The sequence below is a fragment of the Lissotriton vulgaris genome, chromosome 7 (genome assembly GCF_964263255.1).
Source record: "Lissotriton vulgaris chromosome 7, aLisVul1.2, whole genome shotgun sequence".
NCBI classification, from domain to species: Eukaryota; Metazoa; Chordata; class Amphibia; order Caudata; family Salamandridae; genus Lissotriton; species Lissotriton vulgaris.
The window spans coordinates 1,024,589,323-1,024,607,965 of NC_141695.1; the positions used below are offsets into that span (position 1 = coordinate 1,024,589,323).

The 18,643-nt window shown below is 48.7% G+C and overlaps 1 protein-coding gene across 2 annotated transcripts in view; it reads left to right on the forward strand.

Moving 5' to 3' along the window:
* MATR3 (matrin 3) overlaps nucleotides 1-18,643 on the forward strand; it is a 220,219-nt gene that overhangs the window by 61,235 nt on the left and 140,341 nt on the right. For both annotated transcript variants that reach the window (XM_086931450.1, XM_086931449.1), the window contains 2 exons: nucleotides 17,949-18,074; nucleotides 18,235-18,396. In XM_086931450.1, coding sequence (XP_086787576.1) covers nucleotides 17,949-18,074; nucleotides 18,235-18,396 — 288 coding nt within the window. The remainder of the gene's footprint in view (nucleotides 1-17,948; nucleotides 18,075-18,234; nucleotides 18,397-18,643) is intronic.

Consider the following 18,643-nt stretch of genomic DNA (forward strand, 5'->3'; position numbering starts at 1 on the left):
GAAAAAAAACAAGCACTCCTCTAAGGACCCCCCTACATCCAGGGATCCATCACGGCAGACTCCATTAATGCGGCAACCGCCAGGAAAAGGGCAAACGTGCCAACAACCTCCGGCTCACCACCAGACAAAAAGTAGGAGGATGGACCTAACTATAATAGAGAGGAATGCAGCGGTACACTGGCGCATTGCAAACTCCAATGCCCTACTAAACAGACACCAGTACCAGCATTGGGACGAGGTCGGGCAGCTGCTCAAGCACCTCCGTGAGCAATACCAACAAAGAGCGTCACGTGGTGGAGGAAGGAACAAATATAGCAAATTCCTGCCTGAAATCAGCCTTGGATGGGGCTGACACATCCAGCAGGCTTATGATGATCTGGTCAGAGAAAGAAGGCATGCCTGGCTGAGGATCTCGGGCTTCAAGCCGGAAGTACAGAACAACATTCTGAGCACTCCCTTCAATGGAGAAATGTTGTTCGGGGCACCGGTGGATGAAAAACTCACCCAGCTCAAGAAAGAAAATAAGTGCAAGATCCATGGGGTCCTTACAGTTCAGAGGAATGAGAAGGGGTACCCCGACACAGAGACTAAACAGAAGGGGGGGAACCAGCCGGGAACGTCACACCAGACATTCTAGGAGGGCGAATGGACGAGGGCAAACAAGAGGGGGCAAGAACCCCACCTCAAAGTGACTACGTCCCGCAAAGCGTGCCCACCCACACGACCCCTCCAAGGGTGGGGCACAACAAGGTCAACAAAAGAGGGTTACACGAACCAAACCTCCATGAACGTAACACCCGTAAGATGCAGGCTAAAACATTTCTTCCAGGAATGGAAGAAGATAACCACGGACAAATGGATACTGCATAGAACTGGAAAAGAAACCACCAACAGAAAAAGGAAGGCGCACTCAGCAAAATAACTAGCCCTACTCCTAGAGGAGGAAGCACGAGAACTCCTCCAAAAGTAGACCATTGAACCAGTTCTATTCAGTGAAAGAAACAAGGGAGTGTACTCAAACGATTTCCTAGTACCAAAAGTGGACGAAACGCTAAGACCCATCCTGGATCTAAGGTTCCTACACCAATACTGTTAGACCTGTCAGCCCTAGGGTGGTCTTTCCCTATTTTTTTCGCCCTTGCCTCATTTTTACCACCTTCTATTTGTTGGCCCTTAGGTCTAGGGGCACCTTTTCATGGCTAATCCATGTTAGGGTGCAGGTGCTCTCTACTCCAAACATGGCTGCCACTGGCCCCTGCTACTGCAGCGTGGTGCTTTAGTGTAGCACCCTAGTTGTCCGGAGCTGGCTGGGACCCCATACATTGTTGCAATGCCAGCCTGCCCATAGGTAGAGTGGGGAAGCTCCTGGAACCTTCCGGAAGAGAGGCAGAGCCTATTTTTGCCGCCTTAGAGTGGTCACCTGACCTGGGCTTATATAAGCAAGGGAGGAAACTTTTTCTAGTCAGTTGGGGCATCACTGATCTGGGGGACCCACGCAGGAGATTTAGGCGGGAGGGCCGAGTCAGGGACTTATGCCACTGGGAGTGACAGGATTTATTTGCTGCCTCTTAAGCTGAGTGAGGTATCCTAGACTAGCCCCCTGATCTGGCCCAGCAGTAGGTGGCCTGAGGAAACTTAACCAGCCTCCAACTCAAGCTCCCCCCCCCCCCCGCTTCAAGAAATCGCCTCATAAGGGCGCAGAACCATCCAAGCGCCGAGAAGACTACTTGCCCTTCACACAGACTGCTGGGGGATCAACCAGGTACTGGCCTGTGCTGCCCCTGCGCACTCCCTGCCTCCATCTGGGCCTATTCTGCCCTGCCTCCCCCTGACTGAACTGCTCTGATGTCCATTCTGCCTGCGTCCCTGCTGAAGCGCTGAAATCAGATCCTCGTCGAGCGCTGTGTCAGAGACTGCCTGCCCTGAGCCAACTGTGCAACCGTGACTCAAGCGCTGTAGCCCCCTGTGAGACACTGGAATCCCGAGGCGCTTTTCTCCTCAAGCATCATCTTGCCCTGCGAGGCGCTGCAGTTTGCCCCCAAGCGCGCCCCTGCTGTCACCTGTGAAAAGCTGACATCGGCGTCCTAGGTGGGTCAGCCCAGCGCCCCAGGGCGCTGTCTGCGGCCGTCGCGCTGTGCCTGGAGGCGCCAGTGTCCCCCCTCATCACAGCAGAGTCTGCCCCTCAGGCGCTTTCTCTCAGCGCACCAGATCACCGCCGCAGCCCAGGGAAGTGCTGTCATTTGCCCCGGCGACCCTTGGTGCCAAGTGAGGTCCCCGGAGCCAAGGGAGGGCCGCCGATGTGAGAAGGCCTCGCTGGGCCTGAAGTCACACACTCCTGTGTCACGTGACTGGGGGGGGAGGGGGAGAAACGCAGTACTCCTACGCCACACCCCGCCCTCAACCGCGCTGTCATTGGCGGCAAGTCATCCACCCTAGTTGCCAGTCCGGCGATAGGCCGCGCCCACCTCGCGCCAGTCCCCTGATTGGTTCCCGGGCCCCTGAAGCCCTCGTAGGCCCGTGAACAGGAAGAACACTGCCGGCCGGAGGGGATCTGTGGATCGTGGGAGCCCTCCATTGTGTCAGCGAGAGCCCCCTTTGCCCGCGCAGGCCTCCCCAGAGAGCTGGGAATCGGACAGGAGGGCCGCGTGAGGCCAGCCAGAGGGCCCAAGCCCTCCTCCCCCCCCCCCCCCCCCCCCTCGCAGCGAACCTACGCAAGGGCCCTGAGCAGGCCGAAGATAGCAGGTAACCCCAGGGGAGGAGGGCGGAAGGCCGTTCTAGGCCCAGAGTTCGCCCCTCCCCCGGGGAGAACTGAGACTGGGCCCCGTTGGCCCCATTGCGTCTCTAATGACTGTGAGGCCTCGATTAAGTATCTAGGTGACTTGGGCAGAGTAACTGGGCACGCCTGAAGACAGGCTCCTTCCAAATTAACTGTGCACACCTGTTTATCTGCCTTATGCCTGCCAATTGAGCTGTGGATTTATACTTGGTACTGAATTTCTTGCAGGGGCGGGCTTCCTTGAGTATCTATGGGGATGTGCTATAATGCTGATTGATCTACCCCCCGCTACTTCAATTAAATGGTTACCTGTATTGAACTGTTTATATTTACAAGATGAAATGTTCACGATTGCTCCTTCAAGTGCCCGTTCATGGTTTATGAAAGTAACCCCCCCTTTGCCTATTGAGGTTATTGCAACAGGCTGTGTTATTTGAGGATATGCAACAGTCGCTCACATGATGAGAATGCTTTATTGACGTGTCCTTGGAAATGTTGATGAATTGACTACCTTGATCTGAAGCCTATATAAAAGACATTGATTTTCAATCACAAGTACTGGTGTGGTCTCCATTATTGCGCTCACTTATTGTCTCAGTGGATGGATGTGTTGTGTAGCTACTTTACACGTAAGCCCCTGGTTGCCTTCCTGCTCGAGCCAAGCTACCCCCCGGAGAACTGGTGGTCCCAGTTCTTACAAATACATAAAGACAAAACCATTCAAAATGACATCCCTACAAGAAGTCATTTCTCAGATAAGGGACGGAGACTTCATGTCCACCATAGACCTCAAAGATGCCTACCTACACAGTCCCATGACCAGGCAGTACAAACATCTACTAAGATTTACCATCAACAAAGAACACTACCAGTTCACAGCCCTAGCCTTTACTTAAGGGAGAACTTGAAAACATTGCCAAGGATTCACAAACAGATCACAAAAACAAGAAAAGAAAAATCTGAAGATGGCGCCCAAAGGTGGGAGCTTCCGCAGGAAGCGTACCGAAGTCACAGGAAGTACACCAGAAGGTGGGACGTCGACGCCCACCTGATGTAGGAAAAAAACTACGATTCCGGACCCAACCACTAGACCGCGGAATAATGCACAGCCTAGTGAATCCAGCAGCGACTGGACTGTCCTCCACCTGAACTTGGCCAGCCTCCCTCCATGCGTGGGGATTGAGCGGCGACAGTTGACACCTTTGATTCTTCCTCCTGAAGTCTGTGATGTCATTTGGCAGCCAAGCATCCCTCCACCAAAACAGTATACGCCTGCAGGTAGAACCAGGTTTGTGGCATCAATGATTAGAGCGGCAGACCCTGATGCAGAGGTCTAGCCAGGGACCAGGGTTCAATTCCCTGCCTCGGCGGGTCTTTGGCTCAAAATTCCACGGACCTGATAATTCTCTCCTCTGTGCCTATTCCAATCGTGGAGTCCCACTCTGCAGCTCTGGGCAATAGCTTGCTTAATCTCCACAGCGGCCCCCACAACGCTAAGGATGCCTGGCCTCCACCTTGGGGGTGCTCAGGAGTGGACGCCTCACAGGGAAAAGCCAGGATGGGTTCCACAGCGGTATTCGTACAAGCGCCTTGAGACCCTTGCGGGTGAGTAGTGAGCTGTACAAGTATCAATTTACATTTTTTTTAATGAAGGCTGTAGATCCCCATCCTGCCCCTCTTTCTGAGGTCCTTCTGTTCCTTCTATCTTTGGGCCAGAAGGGCTCTGCTCTGGGCACTATCTAAGGTTATCTTTCAGCCATCTCCGCCTTTCTACGGCTTCCAGATCAGCCTTCTCTTTTTAAGTCCCCAGTAGTTAACCGTTTACTCACAGGCATTACACATACGTTTCCTCCCGTCCTTTCTTGCCAAACATTGTTACACCCTTCCACATCGGGCAGACCTGCACACTGCCCACCTTTTTTCCGCATCCTTCCAAGGAGGAGGAGAGGCTCCACTGTCTGGACTCAAAACGTGCGCTCCCATTCTATCTGCGGTACAAAAAAAGGTGGTGATGGATGGAGCATCTGAACCAATCAAACACTCCCACCCAGTCAACAGATCTGGGTTTAATCCATCACCGTTCTTTAGCCCACTCTGCCACCCCAGTTCAGACATGGCTATGTGCAAATTAATTGTGTGCTTATATAGCGCTGGAATCACTCCCGAAGGGGTACCTCCGCGCTTCGACCGCTGCGAAACCCTTCCTGGTTTCCCTGAGAGATGGTCCCTTAATGGGTATCTCCAGGGTGAGACCAGGCATCCCCGGCGGTCTGGTGGGGCCGTTAGTGAAGATGAGGCAAGCTAATGCCCAGAGTTGCCGAGTGTGATCGCTGATCAGAGTGGGCACCGAGGCGAGAGAATTATCGAGTCCGCTGACCCTGGTCCAGAAACCTGCCGCGTCGGGAATCGAACCCTGGTCCCGGGCCGTCCTTTGCTCTTGGGTCTGCCGCCTCTAACCAGTGAGCCACACTACTTCACCTCAGTCTGACCCTGTGCCTCATGGGAACAGTCCAGCCGAACTGCCAAGCCATGCCTTCCTTATGCCCTTGGTACTTTCTAGGTAGAACTTAAGGTCTAAGGAATAAAGAGACCGCTCAGCCGGGGTCGCTGGATTAGGGAAAAAAGATGGCAGGGAAATGGACAGATTGATATGGAAATCAGACCCCACCTTAGGGAGAAAAGAAGGATGCGCCCTCAAGACTACTGTTATGGTGGAAAACAGTGTAAGGTTCATTGGTACACAGCGCTTGGATCTCGCTTACTCTGCGCACTGATGTAAAAGCAGCTTCCAAGACAAATGCTGCAAGGAAGCTCTGTGGATTGGCTCAAAAGGAGGGCCCATCAACTTTGATAAAACCAGGTTCAACTCCCATGAAGGAGAAGGGTTTCGAACAGGGGGGATACACTTTCTTCAACCCCTGTAAGAAGTCCTGGACCACCTGCATTTGGAAAAAGAGGGCTGACTAGGTGACTTCCTGTATGCCGTAATGGCAGATAAATGCACTCTGATAGAAGCATACTTTAGACCAGATCTTGCGAAGTAAAGAAGGTAAGGGAGAATGACATCCTCCTGCCCCTTCGTAGGATCAAAGTAATGTGCTCTACACCACGGGAAAAACCTCTTCCACTTAAACACATAAGACGTTCTTGTGGAGGGCCTTTTCGCTTCTTTTTAAAATATGCATGCAATCAGAAGGCAGTTTTAAATGTCCGTAATGCAAGACCTCAGGAGCCATGCTGTCCAGTTTAGTGAGGGAAGGTTGGGATGAAGAATCCTCCCACCCATCTTGGTCAGCAGGTCTGGCCTGCAAGGTAGTCTCCTGTGTGGAAGTACTGACAGAGGAAGGTCCGGGTACCACCACTGCCGCTTGGCCAGTCTGGAGCTATCGGAATCATGGTCCTGCTGGATCTGAGTAGCTTGGACACCACCTTCGGGATCAGGGGCAGAGGAGGAAAGGTGTAGGGAAAGGTCCCGCACCAGTCCATCAAAAGAGCATTCCCCCTTGTCCCTGGACGGTGGAATCTGGACGCGAAGGCGTGGCATTTTGTGTTTTCCTCGTCCGCGAATAAATCTATTGCTGGACGACCCCAACGATGGAAAAGGTCTGCCACCACCTCGTGGTTTAACACCCAGTCTGGCTGATCTTCGAAGTGCCTGCTGAATGAGTCTGCCTTGACATTTAGCTCTCCTGGCAGATGCGCCGCCACCACGGAGAGGTTCCGGGCGAGCAGCTGGTGCCAGATCGCTTGTGACTCCAGGGAGAGAGGACGTGATCGAGTTCACCCTGCTTGTTCAGGTAGAACATGGTCGTCGTATTGTCGGTCTGGACCAGGAGCGAATCGGACTCTATTGCTGGCAGGAAAGCCTTTAGAGCTAGCTGGACTGCTCGAAGCTCCAGCATATTGATGGGGTAGGTCTGTTTTTTTGCCGACCAACGTCCTTGTATCTGAAGGCCCCCCATGGATTCTGCACCTTGAGAAGAAGTCTGCACTTTTGTCTAATTGAAGACAGTCTCTCCTCCGAAGGATTTGCTCTTCCCACTCTTGTCTAGAACTGAGCCGAGGTAGTGGATGGACTGGGAGGGTTGCTGCACTGACCTCTCCACGTTGACATGCAGCCAGAGGTCATGCAGCTGTTGTAGACAGAACTGGAAGTAGTGTCTCACTTGCGGCGGGGATGGACCTTTCAGTAGCCAGTCGTCCAGGTATGGATAGACGAAGAGTCCTTTTCTGTGAAGAAAAGCTGCCACCTCTGCCATGCATTTGGTGAAGACTCGCGGAGCTGACTTCAGACCAAAGGGCAAGACCTTGTATTGATAATGTTTGTGTCCGACCACAAACCGCAGGTACTTCCAATGACGTTTGGCAATGGAGATGTGGAAGTACGCATCTTGGAGGTCCACCGAATACATCCAATCCCCTACTTGCAGATGTGGACATATTTGTTGAAGGGCCAACATTTGAAACTTCTCCTTCACTATGACCTTGTTCAGCAGATGAAGGTCCAGGATAGGTCGAAACTTGCCCTCCTGAACGTTTTGGGTGGTATGTTCTGTGAGAAGGTGGCCTGATATGCAGTGTTCACTATTCTAGTGAACACTATGTATCAGTCCAGCAACCCTTATTGATGATTGGTTGTAAGTCAACCTTATAGACCAGCTATCCTAGTAGCGTGGATACGAGCAGTCTAAGGCTAAAGACTCGAGAGGGCGTATTAAGCCAGCCGTTTACCACACATATACCCCTTGAATACCAAGTGAAAGGACACCACACAAGTGTTATGAAAATAAACAGTTATTTATTTAAAGATCACAACAGCCCTGTACTCTTTATGAGGACAGGGTACTAAGCACAAACCAAAACTCTTACAAAAATACTTAAGTTAGCACAGTATATACAAATGCCCGAGGGGCACGGAAAACCATATACTCTGAAAGTGGAATGCGAAATTACTAGCAGGTAAGTACAGTACTAATAGCTTTTGGAATCGCTAGGACTTGACTAGGGAATCGTTAGATTACTTCTAGGAGGCCTAGGGGACTCGGGTGCAGTGTGTGCACTCTCACGCGAGATGCGGGACAAAAGTCTATGGTAGCTAGGAATTAGAAAGTTAGTGTTCTCGGGCGAACCCGACCTGGTAGGGAGAAAACGAAAGTAGATTCTGACCCTTGGATAGTGAGGCTATGCTGGGGCACCGAAATGCCGAAGTTACCTAGCCCAGGGGCTGCAGCTGCATAGGTCTGAAAAGACGTCGGGAATCCTCGTAGACGGACCAGGAGCCGGAAGAAAAGATGCTGGCCGGTGACCAGTGAAGAAAGTTCAGTTGGATCCAAGCCTGGATCTCGAAGATAGATGACACCTGAAAGCAGAGGGGACCAAGTTCGAGACTACTAGCCAGTAGTCAGTGGGCACCAGGAGGGCACCGGATGGTAGCCACCTCGACAAGGTGAGTGGGTGACGCTGTAGCTCGAAGATCTCGCGGACCAGGAGGCGTTGTCGGCGACCAGGATGGAGGATCGAGCTGTCCCACGAAGTTGGAAGCTGTCGGCGTCGCTGGACCCAGGATTGGGCAACAAAGCCTTGGCAAATTCAAGCCCACGCGGTGGACCTAAAATGGCGTCTGGAGTGGACCAGGAGGGTCCGGGGTGCCTCTCTTGAAGAAGGAAGCAAGGGCCAGTCTGGAGCAACCAGACCAGCAGTCGTGAAGTCGTCGGGCGTCGTTCAGAAGGCCACAAGCCAGCCGGCTAGTAGCCAAACAACGCGGTGCACAGCAAACAGCAGAAGGGCCCCACGCAGATCGTGGAGATGCAGGGAGGCTGATCTTGGGTGCTGGAGCTGCGCAGGGTCGGGGCTTCTCGGACCCCAAAGCACTCACCAGTGGAGGACACGGTGGGCTTGCAATAAAGATGTCGTGCAGTCTTGGCGATCGTCGGTCCCTCGAGGTCTCGTCGCACTCACGGTTCTCAGCTTGGCTGTAGAGGTGAGTAGAGGTCAGAGGTGCCAGGGAAGCCGGGTCTCGTCGAGCTGGGTCGTCGGATTCGTGATGAAGGACTTGCAGCAGACCGCAGTGTTCTTTAGGATGGTGCCCGCTTGGTGCAGGGTGACTACTCCTTAGCCACAAGGGAGAATCTTGAAGAAGAAATCGTGAAGTCCTTTCGAAGAAAGTGGTATCTTGATTCCAAAGATGATCTAATTTTAACAGGGGGCCCGCTCCCATCTTTATACTAAAAAAGGGGGCTGACCCGGTGACTAGGTCCTGCCTATGGGTGGGACTAGGTGGGGGGTGGTTACACCCCTCAGCCATGCTGGACTTCCCCAGGCCAGGGGCTGGTGTGCCCCTGGAACTGGTTCAGACCGGCCTATGCGTAGTGAGCACCGGGGTGCCACTCAGCAGTCACCTTCCTGTAAAGCCCTGCCTACCCAGGATACACAAAACCATGTCTGGGACGGTGCTAGCACCGCCCCTGACAGGAAACCCTTTGTCCAGGCTCCCCTCGCTGGAAGGACTCCCAGCTGCAGGGGGTCAGACTCGTGTCTGTGGTGGCAGCATCCATTTTGTGGAGCTGAGGCTTCAGTTAACTTTAACCGGGGTTCACAGTTACATACATGTCGTGTCCCTCTAGAAGGGTGGAATGCTAACCCCGTCGCCAGAATTGGCGAGGGGTTAGTATTCCAATTCGTATGACACCTTACTCGACATGTTTTGATAAAGCAATACCAAAGATAGCATTTAACCGCGAGGATTATAATGCACTTAAGAGTATATGGTATGCGATATCATGGAACAGCTATTAGGACCTGATTCCGCAAGCTGCAGACAGGCTCAGCTCATGCCAGAGCACCATCTCACACAATTCCAAGCACTCTGCCTTCAGGATTGTCAAGGCCTGCCATAGGAGTGACTGATAGGAATCTGTGTGTCCATTTTAGGGTTAGGTATAGGTATACTACACCTACAGCAAAGGGTGATTACACGACTTTGCCCCAGCTGTCATGCAGCCAGTTGTGTCAGATTTAGGAGGCCAGCCAGGGGTGGCATAATACATGCTGCAGCCCCTGGCAGCCCTGGGTACACCCATGCCCTGAGTTACAGGGTCTGATAGGGTGGCCCAGTACCAATTGGAAATGTACCTAGGGTGCATGGAATCCATTTTAAAGAGAGAGCAGTAGGCCTGGGGTCCTGATTGGCAGGGTCCCAGGTCGACTATGTCCAAAACCAGCTAAAACACAGGGCAAAAAGTTGGGGGCAACCATAGTCAGGATGTACCTTCCTACATGTTCTTTGGAAGTGTACGGAAACGTAGCGCATATCCATTGCGTAGTATATTCCGCACCCAGCGATCTCCTGTGATGCTGGCCCACTCTCCACTCTGTTAGATGTTGAGAAGCACTTCCTCCCACTGGAGTGGGCAGCGGCGGAGGAAGCCACTGTTCATGACTTTCCACCTCTCGCCGTGGTAGAGGACTGCTGTTGGTGACCACCTCTACCTCTGTTGGACTTTCCTCCTCGAAACTGGGTTTTCCCCTGGTCCTTGCTCTGGGACCACTGAGGGGGTTTGAAGCCCCTGTTGAGGCCCCTTGTGCTGGTTGGATTTGTAGCGGCGCTTAAATTCATTCTTCTACAACCCAACCGCCTTGAGTGTCCAACTCTGTTTTCATCCTAGTCCTCTCTAAGTCAGCGTGCGTGCCGAAGAGAGAAGAGCCAGAGAACGGAAGGTTTAGGATTCTTTGCTGTGCATCTGGCTTCAGTCCTGTTAATCGCAACCAGGCCGACCTGGCGCATATCCCATGCGCGTAGGAGTGCACTGATAGCACCACACCATCTGCTGCTGTGCTTATCATTTGGTTAGCCACCAAAGATCCCTCCGTGACTATTTCTTGTCTTCCTTTGGGAGCTTGGTTTTGAAACTCTCCAAAGGGTCCCAGAGAGCTCTGTCATACCTGCCAAGCAACGCAGCCGCGCTGGAGACTTTAAAGGGATGCAGCAGCAGAAGTGCAGGCCCTGCGACCCCATGACCTGGGACCTGCTCGCTTTGTCTGGTGGAACAGAAGAAGTGGCCGAAACAGCATGTGTCTTCTTCGCTGCGGCCACCATGACAGAGTCTGCAGGAGGATTCATCTTGACGATGACCGGATCCGAGGCAGCCGGCTTATATTTCTTCGAGACGAGCCGGCACCGCTTTAATGGTTGCTGGAGTTAAAAAAGTGTCCATGACTAAGTCAAGGATCCCAGGAACCAATGGAAGCAAAGGTCGAGATGCGGTCTTCTGATGGAGTCTCGAAAATCACTGTTGTGACTTACAGGATAGACATCTCAATTTTTAGCTTCTGCGCACCTCTTTGCAGAACCTCATGGTAGGTGCCAATGTAATCTATGGGAGAGACCCTGAAAATCGGGCTGTCCGATAGTGTGGGGGATTAATCCCTCCTGGAGGACCGGGTAGAGTAAGTCTAGAAAGTAGATGGTGTTCTCCTACTTCGTCGATGTGCACTACGCCTCCTTTTACATGTGTTTGTACGTTCCTCACATCTCGGAGAACGCGATCTGTAGTGCCTTCTCTCCGGAGATCTCTTGCCTGTGTCTAGGAGAGCTCACTCTGTCCACCAGTCTCTGAAGAGGAGACCTATGCACAGAGCTGGCACTCCTGCATTCGCTTTGATGCTCCAGTGTCCCGCCAGTAACTTAAGGGCAGCTGCCATCTTGGGGACAACTGAACTGCAGCAGGAGGTCTTGAAGGGGACTTACGGACGTGTGTAGCAGGTTCTGGAGTGATCAGTCACCAGGACCACTGATCCATCCCCAGACCTCACAGACGTCGAACGTGCTCTAGACGTCGAGCATACTCTCGCCGTCGAACGTGCACGCACTCCAGACGCCGATCTAGGCTCCTGCCGTCTGCTCGACTGCGACCGGTGCAGATAAGCAGGTGAGTGCTGTCTCGACGTCTACCGGCGTTGAGAAGCCGACGACGAGAAGCCGACGACTGAGGATTTCTCTCTCGACGCAGTGTGTCCTCTAGACAACGGCGGATCTGTATCAACTCTCGATGTCTAAGGTCTGCGAGACGACGGCGGAAGGGTTTTTCCTCTCCCACGACGCCGTTGAGACGACGGAGATCTCATCCTCGTCGCCCAATTGACAGCGGAGGGGTCCTTGCTCTCAACGTTGATCGCTGGTGGGACTGCGATGACAGAAGAGCCTGCCCTCGACGTCTAACGCCTTGCCGACGGAGGGTCTTTGCACCTAGACGCTGATCGTCGCCGAGTTTACGACGGTGGAGGGGTTTTGCTCCTCGATGCCGATCGCGGGTTGACTACGATGGAGGATCTTGAATCGATGTCGACGACCTACCTTTTCTCGACAGCGAGCCTGCTGTCTAGTGTAGTTTCTTCGATAAATGACCCACCTGAAGAACTTTTCTCAGCCCGACGCTGAAGCAGAAGGACGCAAGGACTTACTTCTAGAAGATGTCCTAGGCCTCTTGGAGCCCTTCCTTACTGGAGACCTTCCTCTAGATGACTTATCTGCCAGGCAATAAATGAAAATTCTTTCCCTGTCCTTCAAAGTTCTTCTGGACAGGTTCTGGCAGTGAGGGCAGGTCTTCGGATCATGATCTTCAGGTAGACCAAGAGTACAGACTCCATGAGTCTGTTTTGGCCTTCTTTTTACCACAAGAAGGGCAAGAGTCAAAAAGAGATGGCATTTTCAGATGATAAAAATGCCCAAACCTGTCAAAAAAAGACAGCCTCACTTCTAAAGATGAAAAACTTCGAAGTAAGGAATAAAAGTTGTCAAAAGTTAAAAGATTTTCTGAAGAAATCAGAAAAGAGTGGCGCTGTGTTGCCAGGATCCTTCCAGAAGGAGCCGGAAAGAACAACTGACCTAACTGTCACCCCTGAGGCATGATGGGAAGATGGGGGTCATGAGTGCCTTAAAGGCACGGTGTCAGTTTATTGATATACAGCTACAGGTTAGCTTTTTAGACTGTGTATTTGCAATGCAGCCTGGGAGCTTTCTATGCTTTTAGTATTTTATAAGAATTTCTACTGCTTTCTAAGCATTAAAACATTTTCTAAACCAACTTTGTTGTTTCTCATGTTTCTAATGCATGTTCATGTATGGTGGAAATTCTTTACAGCATCATTCAGCTCTGGAGTTAGGCTGCAATTGCATATATATATATATGTGTGTGTGTGTGTGTGTGTGTGTACATAGATAGATAGAGATGTGGGGCACATAGAAGTGTTTCTGGGGTCCCGCGCATGGGCGGGAATATTCTAATGCTTATAACTTTGAGGATACCCCTGGAAGAGAACTAGGATTACAGGTAAGTAACTAATCCTTACCACCAATGCCAAGGGCACATTCTACATGAAAGAAAGCCTCATCAGTGGCATTTTTTAGAAACACCCCCCACTAACAGACATTTGCAAAGCTGCAACATGGTTGAACCCACACACATTTGCCGAGCACTATTGTGCGGATGTATAAGCCACACAACCAGCATTGGTGGGACAAACTTTTCGCAGATTAGTTGGACAAATACACCATCTCCTGTCTAAAGCCACCACGAGCGGAGTACTGCTTTGCAGTCTTTGCAAAGCATGTTTATCTGCAGCCAATACATGCTACGGATGGAGTATGTTACTTACCTTTTAAGCATCTGTTCGTAGTGTGTAGTGCTGCAGATTTACGTGCACCCTTCCGGCTCCCCAGCAGGTATTAGATGGTACCACATATACACAACAGCAGGTTCAACAGCATACAGCTTACTTAAGACTATATCATCACTTCTCTAACTCCAAGAGAAAAACACTGCAATTAACAAAGGAGCAGCTCTGAACATGCACAATACCAAGAGGAGGGGGAATTCGAAGCACTAAGTCTACCGTAAAGACTTTGCTCGAATAATTTACAGAGTCCAGGCCCAACACTAGATTGTAAGAGTGTACATAGCATGTGAATCTGCAGCACTACACTCTGTGAATATTTGCGTACAGGGTAAGTAACCTACACCTTTAAAATCATGTGGTGACTGCATTCTAACATGCAGTATCTGGGACAGTTATGTGAGTTTTTCGTTTTTTAAAGGACTGTCTGTCCCCCATGTTGTACAGTTGCAGGTCATACTGCCTTTCCTCGTTGTAGGGGCGAACAACTTCTATCAAAGGACTTAAACCGTTCAACACTTTTGCCAATACACAGGCTTCTTTGACATTTTGTGCTGAGTACCTCTGCTCTAATGCTACTTGGCAGGTTGTGTTGATGCTAAATGGTGTGATCCCTCATTAGCGTGGGCATGTAAGCCCCATGCTGAAGAGGGAATCCTCTGCCTTAATGGCTGCGCTACATTACAGACAGGGCATTAGAAGGTGCAGTGCATCATAGTTGGGGATTGTCAGTGCCGCCCCTTGAAAGTCTAAGATCCGTTCCTATGGCTCCCATAGATATCCCCATTTAGGCAGTTTGTTACACTACCGCTTACAGATGTATCTCTGTCCCAGTTTGTTAGTCAGGCTGGTTGCTGCGTGCACAGTGAAGGGCAGACCAACAGCTTTAAACAATGAGTCATGAAAGTCCCGGTCTTTGATTCTGCCTTCGACTGCAAGCTGTTGTCTAAACAGACTAAGGTGATACCTCATGCACTGTTACTTACTTATAACGTGGGCAGGTGTGCACAATGGCCAACACAAGGATTTTTGTACAGATTGGACGTAAGCATCGCTGCATGTTTGTATTGTTGCTGTACATTCTCTTTGTGCTTGATTTTCCTGCTTAATAATAAAGCCATTTCTAAAGTGCATAGCTACTTCACACGAAGTGTCCCAGTGCTAGGAGACTGAAAACAGAAAGAGTTGCTAACAACCAGGAAAACCTATCCAGAATCAAAAAAAGTAGGTTTTTAATTTTTTTCCTGGAAGTCAATTCAGAGTAGGCTAGACTAAGTTCCACAGGTAATAAATTCCTTATTCTAGGAGTAAGGTGACTGAAGGAATAGCCACCAGTGCATGGCTTTTTCAAAATCTAGGAAGAGAGGCCAATTTGGCCATGGCCATTCTCAGATTTCTGGCTGGAGCATAGAGGTAACCATAGCCTGGAAATAAGCAGGACCTTGACCAGAAAGTGCTTTAAAACAGAGCCGTGAAAAGGATTTGTTTCACTGGTAACCAGTGCACTTTCTTCAGTGTGGTGTTGAATAAGTCGTATCTTGAGAGCCCAAGTTGCATCCGAGCTGCTGCATTCTGCACACGTTAAAGCCTATTCAACGTGCACAGATACTGAACGTTACAGTAGTCCACCCAAAAAACAGTAGTACAGGCGCTAGTTCTAGCGCCTGTACTACTGTTTTTTGGGTGGACTCTGGTAGGAGGTGGAAGAATTTTTGAGGGATTTCAATCTCTCAAAGCACTTTTCTGCAAGGGAATTAATCTGGGCATCCACAACCTTCTTATGAAACCAGATGCCCAGATTCTTATCCTTGGACGTGGGAGGGTACAGGGCCAAAGTTATGTGGCCACCAAGCATTAAACCAGATGTTTATATGCTTGCCCTGTACCAGGGTCGTCTCCTCATTCAGTTTCAAACAATTACGGTCCGTCTAAGTGCCAACATCCACCCGGCACGCACAAAGGCAGAAGGCTATCGCTCACTATTGTGGCGCAAAATTATGATGAGCTGTGTCACTGTATGAGATAATAGTACAATCATTCTCTTTAATAACTGGAGCTGACAAATTTATAAAGTTTTGTATAGCGCGAACAAGACCCAAGAGGATATCGGAGCGCTACACAGTTGAGGTAGGAAGGATAGCAAAGTGTGACAAGAACAAAGATTACAAATAAGGTCAAGATAAACGTTACCAATAGGTTCAAGACGAGAGCATGCCAACATGATTCCGAACATCTGAGAACAAGATCTTACAGATCTAGTAATATGTTAAAGAGTGACTCCGAGATGAACCCTGATGTTCTACTTGCTGCAGAGAGCAAAAAGACGACTGACCTTTTTTTTGAGGTACCTGTAAGGTGCGTTCCTTCAAGAATTGGGTCAACCAATTCAGTTCCATGCCGCTGATGCAATTGCTCCAGGGCCCTTGACCAAAATATTAAGTCCGTTTCAAATGCGGCTTTGATTATGCATAAGAATGCCCACTGTACTGCCCTCATCCATAATCTGACTTGCAGATTCCTAGGCAAGCAGTGAGGATGACTGTGCTGTAGGAATGGAGAGAGCCCGATTAGAGTTCTATGTAAAAGTTTATTCTCCTCTGAAAAGTTGGAGAGCTCTCGGTTTACATATGCTTTTTGCTAACTTGCCAAAGAGGGCAACAGTGATATGGGTTGATAGTTTTCAGCCCTCGACGGATCCAATAGTTTTAGTTGTTGTTTGTTTTGAACACGAACCACCATGGCAAATTTTCATTGTTCGGGAACACAACCAGAGGACAGGAAAAAATCACTTAACATGTTAGATAATCTCTCAGCCGAGATACATTATTGGATCCATCTACTCCATCGTCAAATCTGGTTCTCCAGTGGAAGTCAATTCAGTAGTGGAGATTGGGCGAAATCTTTGTAGTTAAACACTGGTGGCGACCGAGTCGAACCACCTCCAACTGCGGGTGGCCCTCTGGCTTCCATGGGAAAGGAATTATAGATTTTCTCTGAGCGAAAAAGTACTTTAGTGCATTGCAGCCATTTACAGAGGGCAGAGAAACTGAGACAGAAGCTAATGATGCGAGTTTCTACAACCTGAGAAATTTCATGCGAAGAATTGTTAGCAGCTGAAATATTTTGGGAGTAGTATGCACAATCGAACTGAAAAGTCTGGTATGCACATCAAAGGTTAAACATCCCCTGCATAAACGGAGTACTTTTATTTTTAATTCGTTTTTTTAAACAATACTTTTGCTGAATTGCACATCTGACAGATGGCACTGGCCAATACTTGCTGTACACTGAAGAGATTGCAAAACGTAATCGATAGTTGGCTACAAATTTTTTGAGAGAATACGCAAAAAGTTGAAAATTTTACTTTGTCTGTGTTTAGGGGTTTTCATATTTTTTGCTCCTAACAATCCTTTTAAGGCATTTTCCAGGGGTACAACCATAATATTGGGACTAAATCAAATTGGCTGCTAAAATGGGGGTAATACAGCAAGCCCTTTTTCTCAAGGCCTTTTTGGCCAAGTGTGGCACCAGTTGTGTTTCCAGAGATTAATGGAGGCCCAATCAAAATACAGCAACTTTAAATTACAATCATTTTAAGGTGCTTAATAGAGTAGAAACTTCTCTTCTTGAGGGGCATCTGTACTCCAGGTTTGCAAAATAAAGTTGTAAGTAAAGCTTTCGTTGCTTGAGTAGCATGTGATGACTTACTCTGTGAGGGGTCTCCAAACTTTTTTTTGTATTGAGCTACTAATATTAGTGTTGTGTATATTTTTATTTTTTTGTCTATTCAACCAAGCAAACGCTTTCCACTTTAATAAGCTGTGCTGCACACAAGTAAGCTACTCTTGCTCAAAAGCTACTGGTTGGAGACCCCCTGCTCTATGGCCAGGTCCATTTTAAGGATCTGTTTAAGAGTGATATTGCTTTCGCATTGAAAAAGTCACTGTACTAGTTTGCAAAGTACCGTTTACGTTTTGATTTGACAGAGGCCTACATGGTAAAGCTCTTGTAAAACAAATGGACTGCAAGATGGTTAGTGCTTTTAAGTTAAACCTACTTTAACATTTCCTGAGTAGACTTCCGTCTTAAGTAGTTACCCTGTGTTTCTTCATATTAGTTAAATATACCACTTCCTAAATTTTGACAACTGCTGTTAAAGTTGTTCACAAACAAACTCATTTTACGTTACTAAGTCAGTGGAATGGAAAATTAGAGACCAGTTGATTATGGTGGTATGCAGTATGTGGCTTATGATTATTTGTTGTTCTCTCAATACCAATAATGTAGCAATAGCAGTCGCTCTATCCATTTAAGTAGCCAATACAAAACTGCATGTCTCATTGCTAATCTTAATACCCCAACCCATTAAATTCATGTTATATTTACTATTGGTTGTTAAATATTTACATATACTAAAATGTTAGTGTATTAGTTTATATAGGAGATAGTCTAAATTGAATTAAATGTATAGCGTTTGCTAATTGTTTTCTTTGGTTTTTAGGCATTTGTTGAAATGTCCAACCCAGAAGATGCTGAAGCTGTAGTTGATTTTTATAGAACCAATCCAGCCTTGGTATTTGGGAATCCAGTACGAGTGCACTTGTCCCAGAAATATAAAAGAATAAAGGTAACCTTTGTGTAGTTGTGTTCACGATAGACCAAAAAGTGGGTTTTACTTAAATGAAAAAATTACCATGGCTATTGTGAAATGAGCATCATTAATTGGATTTTACATTCATAATGTTAACTGCTTTTTAAAAACGTTGTCCTCTAATATTTACTTTCAGAAGCCTGAATTAAAGCCAGGGAAAACATTTGAACCAGAACTTGGCAGAGTTATTCATCTGAGCAATCTTCCTCAATCAGGATATTCTGACAACTCTGTTCTCAAACTTGCAGAGCCATATGGAAAAATTAAAACCTACATATTGATGAGAATGAGGACACAGGTATTTTGATTGTTGGATAATGTGTGGAGGGATTTCATTTGGTTATTAATTGGTTTGTTTATTAAATGCCTATTCAGAAGGATGTGAATTCTTCAGAGTTCTCTCCGTAGACCAGGGGAACAAAGTAATATCCCACTATACATAAACACAGCCTAGTAGAATAGTTGCTCAAGATTTTGAAATTTGAGCCTTTGAACCCATGTTTAGTGAAACAGGAAGTTGCAAATTTCTCCCTTAGACTTCCACC